The sequence below is a fragment of the Trachurus japonicus genome, unplaced genomic scaffold (genome assembly GCF_045865225.1).
Source record: "Trachurus japonicus isolate A0001 unplaced genomic scaffold, Traja_1.0 AP030869.1".
Taxonomy (NCBI): Eukaryota; Metazoa; Chordata; class Actinopteri; order Carangiformes; family Carangidae; genus Trachurus; species Trachurus japonicus.
In genome coordinates this window covers 4,112-14,041 of record NW_028221002.1, presented here as the reverse complement: position 1 = coordinate 14,041, position 9,930 = coordinate 4,112, and the positions used below count along the sequence as shown (strand labels likewise).

The window sequence follows — 9,930 nt, the reverse complement described above, 5'->3', positions numbered from 1 at the left end:
TAACTCTGAGAAAGTTGAGTTTATGTCTATTGCACTTTGTTGTAGATTCCTAAAAGTTTTTGCCTCTCAGTGTAAAGAGGCTTCTTCAGTTCTGGCTGACAAGCGGGGAAACCCAGGTATTTACCTTTGGTGTGGTCCTTAATATTGATACCATTGGTGTGATCGCACTGATTAACCAGGGTTTTTAGGGTCACCTGAGGTCAGGTGTGGATGACGGTTAGAGTCACATGAGGCAGGTGTGGATAATAATAATAATAATAGCATTTTTTATGTGAGTAGGGACAGTGCATATTAATGAACATTAGTATAATTAAAAATTAATACTGCTGTAAATGTGCCGGATTATATCCAGGCGGCTAATTTGCATCCGTCGTCCCTAAATAAATAAAATACAACAGTACACCACAAAGAATAAAAACAATACAATAAATACAATACATGTGATAGTTGTTTATGGTATCTTTGGTCTTGTTAAAGACCCCACCAACGCTAAATACCTGTGCGTCCCCACTAGACTGTCAGACCTCAAGAAGCCTCTTGGTGGAGAGGTGAAATGTCTTCAAGAATCAAAAGTCCAGTTGAACTAGTTTTCATTTTCTCAGAGAACTATAATCCAGGTGTCCGAGAACTTTACAGATACAAGCAGCATACCATTCTGACAACTGTAGTGATATAAATATCTTTAATGGCACAGAGGTGTTTCTTCAGGCTTCATTTTTAAATCCTCTCTTCCCAAATGCAGTGAGGATGTAAAGAGGCTTCTGGCATCGTACACTAAGGAGAAGGGCATGGCTGGTTTGGACAGTGCCTACTCCACATACACTTCAACATGGGGATCAAATCCCAACAGGGAGACCATCAAGAAAACTGTGGTGGAGATTGGAACAGACTACATCTTCCTGGTTCCAACACAGGCTGCTCTCTACCTTCATGCTGCCAACGCCACGTAAGATTTCAATTCATATGTTCTTTCCCCTCCACATTGTCTTAGAAGGGGACTACTAGCAGGAGACAAGGCTTTTATCTCTCTCTTTGTCTTTAACATTGCCACATCTCCACATTTTTCTTGTTTCACCAAAGAACTGGCCGTACCTACTCTTACCTCTTCTCTGAGCCAAACCGTTTGGGCGGCATTACCACACCCTTCCCCAGCTGGATGGGAGCTGACCACGCTGATGATCTGCAATACGTGTTCGGAAAACCTTTCACCACACCACTGGGATATTGGCCTCGTCACCGTGATGTCTCTGGATACATGATTGCCTACTGGACCAACTTTGCCAAAACTGGGTAAAATTATTTATAGAGAAAACAGAGCATTGCAGAAATTAAATTAAGCAGAATTGAAGACTAGGCTACAAAATTAGGCTTGTCTTTATTCAGTTACTCAATGTTTTGTTCATGTTCACAGAGATCCCAACAAAGGAGGACTGAAAGTTCCCGCTACCTGGCCCAAATTCACTAGCACTGGACACCAGTACCTGGAGATCCATAATAAGATGAACAAGGGTTATGTGAGACAGAAGATGAGAATGCGTTATGTGCATTTCTGGACCAGTACCCTGCCCAACCTTCCAGTAATGTACTCAGAATGAAGAGTTTTTGCCATCATGTGTACCCCTGCAGTCTGGACCTGCAGATCTTATATATTATTTGTTCCTGAAAATAAATGTTTGATACAAATAAATAAAAGTTTTTTTTTCCATTTAATAATGTGTTGTGCCTTTTTACATTCACAATATACCTGAATAATAGTTAATACAATTTTCATGAAAGGCACATGAGTTACTTTGTTTGGTTCAGTATTTTAGCTCAGCGATGATGACAGATGCTACTGCTATGTATGTGTCCAATGTAATTTAATTTAATTTAACAGTGCTGTTTTAACGTCATGCCAAATAAAGTCAAATCAATTTGTAAAAAAAAAAAAAAGTAATGATATTGATGTATTTTATAAGCTTGTTGCTCAGGCTTCACACTTGTATGTCCAACTGCATTAGCCAAATACAGTTAGCTTAGCTAATCAACTAAGCCGACACCTAGAGTATGACAAGGTGTTCTTCAGATAATCATATTTTTCATTTCCACATTGTTTCCTTGTGTCAGAACACAGAAGAACTAGATGCATGCAAACTATATATTGTTATTATTTATCTTTTAATTAATTAATTAATTCCTAAACAAACCAACAAACCTAACCCAACAATTGAGACTATTAAGGAACGACTGCAGTGAGAAAGATTGTAGGCCCACGCTTTATAAACTGACTCATTCGTCATCATACCCCAAACTCTGTTTTCCTATGCTGTCCAAGTCAAGAACAAGAAACTAAGGATTAGTTCAGCTAAAAACCAAGTAACATGATCAAACGATTTTTAAAATCCTGTATAGTGAGACTTTGTATTTAGCACAAACCTAACACTGATTTGAACAAGCGAGCTGTTCAGCAGCCAACTGTTACACTTGTCTTATACTTAACCTCCCTTCTGTCTGTGGATTGCAATGGTTGGGCAGTAGAATTAAGAAACTAAGCCAAGTGATTTTACTATCATTGCTGCATGGCACAACAAACAGCGCTGTCCATGGTTCTGAAACAACATCTACAACATCAGCTTCAGTCACGCGAGTCAGCCAGTAATTCTGTAGTTTTTTCTACTTTGCTATTTATATATAAAACAAAACTACACTTGCTTCGGTTGTCACTATAATGTGAGTGATTTAAATCGTTCTTTAAAAAAAACAAGATTCAGTATGCCACTATTTCAAAGATGAAAGTTAATTCCCATGCATAACCTCCACACCTGCATTGATTTATTAGAAAGATCTACATTTTGGTCACAAGGACCTTTCTCAAGATCTGTCTTGCACTGTTCTTTAATCAATTGGAAAATTGGATGATAATTCATTCATATTTCCACTTTAGAAGGGGAGAAGGTGTGTCAGTCAAATCCCACAGAGATACCTGAAGCATGTTTAGCTTTTAAAGTTCTTGTTCTCTTTTTTTGGCAGGACATGAAAATAGAACCAAAGAGTGTATCTCCTTTTTTCTTACAGTATATTGGATTCCCAAACTTTCCTGTTGTATGTTGACTCCTGTTCTTATTGTATGAATTTGACAGCTGGACAGTTTTTACATAATTGCTAATTAGATCTAAGATGCATCCAAAATAGGCAATTATGTGTATCTTCAATGGGAAATAAAATAATGCATGAGTGAGGGATAAAATAAAATTTTATATCAGACAAAATACATTTACAGATTTTGATAGTGACTGACAAGGTGCTGGATCCAATCACATTAATCCCTAGTCGTTCTACAGATTTACCTTAATCTATCTACCTGTATCTGTGAGGATCTGTTGTTACAGGAAGGGTTGGAAAGGATTTGAACTTTATTAACCTCTGGCATGAGGAAAATATCAAAGCTCAAATACATTTCTCAACAAACAGCAGCATTTCAGCGGTGTGAGGTTATTTTGGCGGTTTTATCTTATCAAAAACAGTGTGTTATTTGCTAATCTGAGAATTACTCCACCTGTTTCTGTGAGTCAATAACAATGTGGCGTCAATACCTACTTTACAAGGACTGCTGTGGTCTATCTCAGCCATGTGTTTATGTGTCCTCAATATGTGTACATCTACACGCTCTTGCATATGTGCAATCATTTGCAATACTGTCACTCCTGATATCAAAGCAGTAGCATCCACAATACACTTGTGTTTGATAGCGTACATGCATAATCAAGATTTCATTTTGAATAGAGGGTATAATCCAGCCAATAATTAAAGTTTACTGCAAAATGTGTAGGTTACTGCAGTTTAATTGTATTGAAATGTATTCTCTGGGACACATACGTTGAGAGATAGTGGAGCAAAGACCAAAACATTTATTTCTGCTGAAGAATGGCCTTGAAATGTTGAAATGTTGTTGTAGTCTCCAAAATTCAGTTTTCTCTTAGCAACTGGAAATAAAAAGTAAAATCCAGTCCATTCCACGTTAAACATGGGCAACTGTGATTATGATTTGACATGAAGTATCTGAGTATCTGAGTCTTTGTGAGGTTTGGATTTTACTTGCAGGGTTTTCCAAAGTACAAATCCCTTGCCAAAATGTGTCAATAGTCAATAATCATTCCCTGATCATTTTGTGTGTTTTGGGAAACCTACTACATAGTACAAGGAATGGTGTACCTCAATTCATTTAACTTTACACCATGCTGTTTCCCAGAGGTCAGAGGTTGGGATGTCAGTCGGACCACAGGGTGACAGGGTTATATAACAAGCGTAAACAGCTATATTTACCATTTATTCTCTCACAGAGGGGATCTTGTGTATATAAGGCCCTCAGCTGCAGTCTCTTTTCTGGGCAGGCATGGAGAAACTGAGGGTTTTGTTGGCTGTTCTCCTCTCCCTGGGAGCAGCCTCAGCAGCGTCTGTAAGTCTGTAAGATTCTTTTTTATCAACATGTTTTTATTAAGAAGTTAAGATGTGGTGTAGATTAACTGTTTACTTAATTCCTGTGACCTTTTCATGTCCCACTAAACTAATCAGAATGCTATTCTGTACATGCATCCGTGGAAATAATAGGTTAACAGAAAGGTCACAGTCAATCATTCATTATAAAATAATTATTGTCCCCCCTGCGCAATAGTTATTTTGGTTGTTCATGTCTGAAAGTGAATTCTGTTTTCTGACTGTGTCTCCAGCTGGGAGTGGTGCAAACAGAAGGTGGCAGCGTCCAGGGACAAAATATCCCCCTTGGACTGTTCCGCTCTGTGGAGGTTTTCAAAGGAATTCCCTTTGCTGCCAGACCTGGGATCTTTGAGAAACCCAAACCTCACCCTGGCTGGGATGGTGAGTTCAAACCTGGTCTCAACAAACACCGATATACTGTATGTTGTCTCACATAATGTGAGGCTACGGGTCTCACTTGCACTGCAAAAATCACCACTGAAACATTGAGAAGAAACGATCAGCCCTTTTTTCCACCCAGGCATACTGAAGGCAACAAAGTTTGCCAGTAGGTGTCTCCAGATCAGCATGCTGCAGACTTCAAGCTTTGGTAGTGAAGACTGCCTTTTCCTCAACATCTGGGTTCCTCATGGCCGGCAAGGTACCTTTTTTATTTGATATGATTTTATGGTGAAGAAAATTGGTTTGCTTGTGGAATGAAAATAATGTGTCTCTTGTTGTTTTCCCAAAGTGTCATCAGACCTCCCAGTGATGATTTGGTTCTATGGAGGGGGCTTCATGGTTGGTGGATCTATGGGAGCAAATTTTCTAAACAACTACCTGTACAGTGGTCAGGAAATCGCAGACAGAGGTGGTGTCATCGTGGTGTCAGTGGGATACCGTGTGGGAACACTGGGCTTCCTCAGCACAGGGGACTCTAGCTTACCTGGTACGTACAATTAATGGGATCTGACTGAAACATAATAAATCCCTGGTGTAACTTTATATTTTTCCACTGGAATAAAGAAGAGTAGTAGTTAAATCCAGACTTAGGTATCAGTACAGTGGTTGATTGTGTTAATTTGTCGCTATGACAGGGAATTATGGGCTGTGGGACCAGCACGCCGCCATTGCCTGGGTGCATAGGAACATTCGTTCATTTGGAGGAGATCCTGAAAACATCACCCTCTTCGGAGAATCTGCAGGTGGTGCTAGTGCTAGCTTCCAGGTGAGAAGGTTATCATAACAGGGTCTAATAAAGGATAAAAGCTACAATTTAAAGCAGATAACAGCGGCACGGCCGTTTCGGCTAATGCTGTGTTCAAGGCAGGCTTTTGAAACCGTAAGTTACAGCTTCAAGTCACAACTACGACTTGGTAGCGTTCCAGGTAACCCGTAGCTCGTGTTTTTACCGTCCTGTTGTCTGTGAAAGTTCCCTATAACGGCCACTCGTAACTTCCGACCCGTGAACTCGTACCAGATCGAACTGGTATGACTTCACAGGAAGGAAAAACACAAAGTACGAGTTTCCTTGAACGCACCATGAGTTAGCAGCCCCCGCCCTTGTCAGGCATCAATTGGTCCTCGTGCTACGTCACCACATTCACGCGCATCCCTTGGCTGCACACACAGCCCTTCATGCCGTTCTCTCCCCTCATTGGATAACACTTGTATCCCACAAGGAAAATTTTCTCCTCGGGTTACAGCAGAGCAGAGTGACGGAGAGACTCGTGTTTAGGCTGAAATACTTCATGTAAGTGATTGCTGACGGAAAATAGGACTATTTAGGACTTATATTAACAAAAACATTCCACTGATATCCGCTTTAACTGAATTAATAAATTTATTCTCTTTTAATTTAGAGTTAAATGCATTAATTATAACCACAAACACCTGAAAACGTGAGGCCTGAAAAATGGCATTTATACATGACCTTTACTGTTTGAATGAACAAATAAACATTACAATAAATAACTAGAAAATTTCCTCTCGGGAAATTTTGAATGGGCCACGGGAGCTACTGCGGGTTGTGCCATCTCTGTCAACATGGGAATCAAACCCACGATCTTAAGGTCAAGACAGAGCTGATCAGACAGACACATGATCATCTTTCTATAAGCACTGATATGGAGGAGCTGAAGATGTAACTATTTAAAGGGACAACGAGGAGTTTCTATTTGGTTATAAAAAAGTCTAACGTTAATGTGGATGAATCTACGCTACCCACACTTGTTAATGGGCCCATTTTCGATAAATATATTGTTTTGTCTCTATGGTTATTTTGTTATTATTAGTGGTGGTGGAAATGCTGGGCGAGTCGACCAGCGTTTCCTTACTTTCGGTTTCGTGGCGAGTCATGAGAATAACGCAGCTAAATCGCCGTTTATGGTGGGAACTACGACGGTATGTGATCATCTTCGAACCTCTGACTTTAATTCTTGATGAATGAAAACATGAGTCTGTCTTGCGCCGGTCAAAGAAATGTACGGTGTGCGCGGAGGCTCATAAATGTAGTGTGAAAACGCTTTGCTTTTCCAAAACTCCTCGTTGTCCCTTTAAGACTTATATTAACACAAACATTCCGCTTACTTCTGCTTTAATACTATATATTTGGTCTGTTGCACAGACCCTCTCTCCCCACAACAAAGGGCTGGTCAAGAGAGCGATCTCTCAGAGTGGTGTTGCCCTCTGCCCCTGGGCTTTCAGCAGGAACCCACGCAAGGTTGCAGAACAGGTAGGTGGAGATGGATTCTTACATCCAAAACTTATATTTAGTGTTTGACCTATGAATAACCAAAATGTATGTTGATATATTTGTTATTAATAAGACAGGCCTACCAATTAAAGACAGACAAATTATTCATGCCATTGAGATATATGAATTGAGTAGTGGTGTGTCCCAAATCGCGCACTTGTGCACTTACACTTAATATTTTGAGTGCATAAGTGCGTTCACACTGAGCAGTGCGCGAAAATGTAGTGCGCTATGCGCACTCAATTGGCGCACTCAAACGGCCAGAAAATTGAGTGTGGATCGATGCATACTTTCCACACTTAACGGCCGCCATCTTGGTGACGTAGCGGAAACACGTCACTACTTTTCAAACGGCGGCGGTTGCTTTGAGCAGCGACGGAGCTGACACCGGCGTAAATGTCTTTAAAAAACACTAATAACAGCACAACAACAACACTAACACAATAAAACACAACTTAATAGCTCGTTTTGATCGGCAAAAAGCGTTTTCAAGTGTCGGCGATAGGGCTCCAGCGGCCGGTTGCTATGGTTGCAATCAGAATTTAAAAAAATAGAAGAAGCAGCTGTCGAGTCATTTCCTGTAAGTGCGCAGCAGCAGTGTTTGATTTGAGACGGTACTAACCTGTCGAAATTAGTGCACTGCACAAGGCAGTGCACTGAGAGAAGTGTGCGATTTGAGACACAGCACAGGACTTGGCCTTTACTAAACTGTCTGTAAAAAAGCCAGTGAATCAATAATCAGTCTTTGACAGTGTTGTTGGTTTTGGCAAAATGTGCTAATATTTCAGTATTTTACTATAAACTACATGGTGATGTAGGCTATTATGGCTTTGCTTATCTGAGAAATGAGAAAATAAGTAGCTCTAAAGAGATGAAGAAGAACTAGGTGAAAATGACCAGAATGTCAGGGAAATATTCCATCAGCCTAAATCTTGCTAGCCTACTCTAAAATACACTATAGACTGATTATTACATACCATGTGCTCAGGTTGCAGAAAAGGTCGGCTGCCCTACTGATGACAGGATGGCCGCCTGCCTGAAATCAACTGATGCTAAGACTCTCACCATGGCTTCTCCGCCCATCCAACAAGGCACCCCAGATCGTGAGCATTATTACTCATCATATCACAATGGAAACACATGATATGTGTAGCCTACATAGGTTGATAATTTTACTGGCGTCTTTGTTCCATTTTTTAACAAGCAAAATTTTGATTTTCACGTTTCAATCTATCTCAGATCCCGCTGTTAACAACCTGCTGCTGTCACCTGTTGTCGATGGAGACTTCCTCCCTGATAAGCCTGAAAACTTGTTCCACAACGCTGCTGACATCGACTACCTGGCAGGGGTTAATAACATGGACGGACACCTCTTCACTTCACAGGACATCCCCTCCCTCAAGAACAAGAATGGAGAAACTCCTGTGTAGGACTTAATTGTTTGTCCTCAGTGTGGAGACATTTTGCTTTAAATGCTCCTGTAACTTTGAAACCAAAGCCACGAAAGCGTAGAAATGTGTAAGTCTGAAGAATCCTTTCACTAACAGAGATCTCTACCTTGTATATTCTGCAGCGAGGACGTGAGGCGACTTCTCGCCGCTTATACCAAAGAGAAAGGGCAGGCTGGTTTGGAGATCGCCTTCGCTGAGTATTCATCCAACTGGGAGTCAAAACCCACCCAGGACAACATCAAGAGGACAGCTGTGGACATAGGGACTGATTACATCTTCCTAGCTCCCATTCAGACGGCCATTTACCTGCATGCTGCTAACGCCGGGTGAGGCTGATTCTCTTATCTAAAATCGTCTTCCAATTGCCAAATAGCTCTTTTACCTTTCTGTTGGATGCGTTTGCAGCAATGTGTTCAACATCTGAACTAAACCTCTAGTTGTACATTAGAATTAATGACGTACTTGGGCTTTTACAGGTCTGGCCGTACCTTCTCCTACCTGCTGTCTGAGCCCAGTTTAATGGCTGGACCAGGCAAACCCTACCATGACTGGGTGGGCTCTGACCACGCGGACGACCTGCAGTTTGTGTTCGGCAAACCCTTCACCACACCGAAGGCTTACGCAGACAGCCACAGAGACCTGTCTGGATATATGATTGCATACTGGACTAACTTTGCCAGAACTGGGTAAAAACACATTGTGTATGTTTAACATTGCAAATTCTAATAGTTACAAAATGAATACTTTCACAAGTATTTCCTTCTTACAGGAACCCCAACAAAGGAAACCTGAGGGTGCCCACGGTCTGGCCTGAGTTTACAAGTGCTGGACACCAGTTCCTGGACATCAGTGCCAAGATGAACGAAAACTCCACCGGTCAGGAAATGAGGTCACGCTTCGTTCGCCTTTGGATCAGCACCCTTCCCAGCCTTCCATCGTATCATACCACAGAAGCTCAATGATGCATTTTCAGTTCAAATAACAAATAAAGAGTGTGCACAACAAACGCAAATTATGTCCGTGGCTTTTTACATGGTTCAACCTGACTTTGCCAACAGCAAAAAACATTGATCAACATCTTTAAACCTGTGCTGCCCTACAAAGGCAAAGTGCAGTATCTGCACCAAAACAAAGGCAAAAGTGCAGTAGGCCTATCTGCCATAAAATGGTCAAAATTGGTCTGAATGACAAACCTCAAAATACATGTAGGCCTAATTCAGTCCACCTCTAATCAATCATAGACTTGGTAGTTATTCATAATTTGATGCTTAA

At 41.0% G+C, this 9,930-nt stretch overlaps 2 protein-coding genes across 2 annotated transcripts; both read left to right on the top strand.

Annotated features, from left to right (window-relative positions):
* Positions 1 to 733: 733 nt before the first annotated feature.
* On the top strand, positions 734 to 1,640 carry LOC146959935 (bile salt-activated lipase-like). The gene is made up of 3 exons (XM_085772772.1): positions 734 to 946; positions 1,081 to 1,290; positions 1,412 to 1,640. Exons 1-3 carry the CDS (start codon positions 789 to 791, stop codon positions 1,593 to 1,595), a joined length of 552 nt encoding a protein of 183 aa, XP_085628898.1. The 5' UTR covers positions 734 to 788; the 3' UTR covers positions 1,596 to 1,640.
* A 2,678-nt stretch (positions 1,641 to 4,318) lies between these two features.
* On the top strand, positions 4,319 to 9,706 carry LOC146959934 (bile salt-activated lipase-like). The gene is made up of 11 exons (XM_085772771.1): positions 4,319 to 4,435; positions 4,707 to 4,854; positions 4,994 to 5,113; positions 5,204 to 5,401; positions 5,550 to 5,680; positions 7,079 to 7,186; positions 8,196 to 8,310; positions 8,447 to 8,633; positions 8,781 to 8,984; positions 9,135 to 9,344; positions 9,428 to 9,706. The coding sequence occupies exons 1-11, from the start codon at positions 4,373 to 4,375 to the stop codon at positions 9,618 to 9,620; spliced, it is 1,677 nt and encodes a 558-aa protein (XP_085628897.1). The 5' UTR covers positions 4,319 to 4,372; the 3' UTR covers positions 9,621 to 9,706.
* Positions 9,707 to 9,930: the final 224 nt, after the last annotated feature.

Excerpts from the sequence above, each read along its gene's own strand:
- LOC146959934 (XM_085772771.1), top strand. The coding sequence starts at position 4,373 with ATGGAGAAACTGAGGGTTTTGTTGGCTGTTCTCCTCTCCCTGGGAGCA. Across the intron at positions 5,114-5,203 it reads GGTTCCTCATGGCCGGCAAG|TGTCATCAGACCTCCCAGTG; the intron begins GTACCTTTTTTA and ends GTTTTCCCAAAG. Across the intron at positions 9,345-9,427 it reads ACTAACTTTGCCAGAACTGG|GAACCCCAACAAAGGAAACC; the intron begins GTAAAAACACAT and ends TCCTTCTTACAG.
- LOC146959935 (XM_085772772.1), top strand. The coding sequence starts at position 789 with ATGGCTGGTTTGGACAGTGCCTACTCCACATACACTTCAACATGGGGA. Across the intron at positions 947-1,080 it reads CTTCATGCTGCCAACGCCAC|AACTGGCCGTACCTACTCTT; the intron begins GTAAGATTTCAA and ends GTTTCACCAAAG. Across the intron at positions 1,291-1,411 it reads ACCAACTTTGCCAAAACTGG|AGATCCCAACAAAGGAGGAC; the intron begins GTAAAATTATTT and ends TCATGTTCACAG.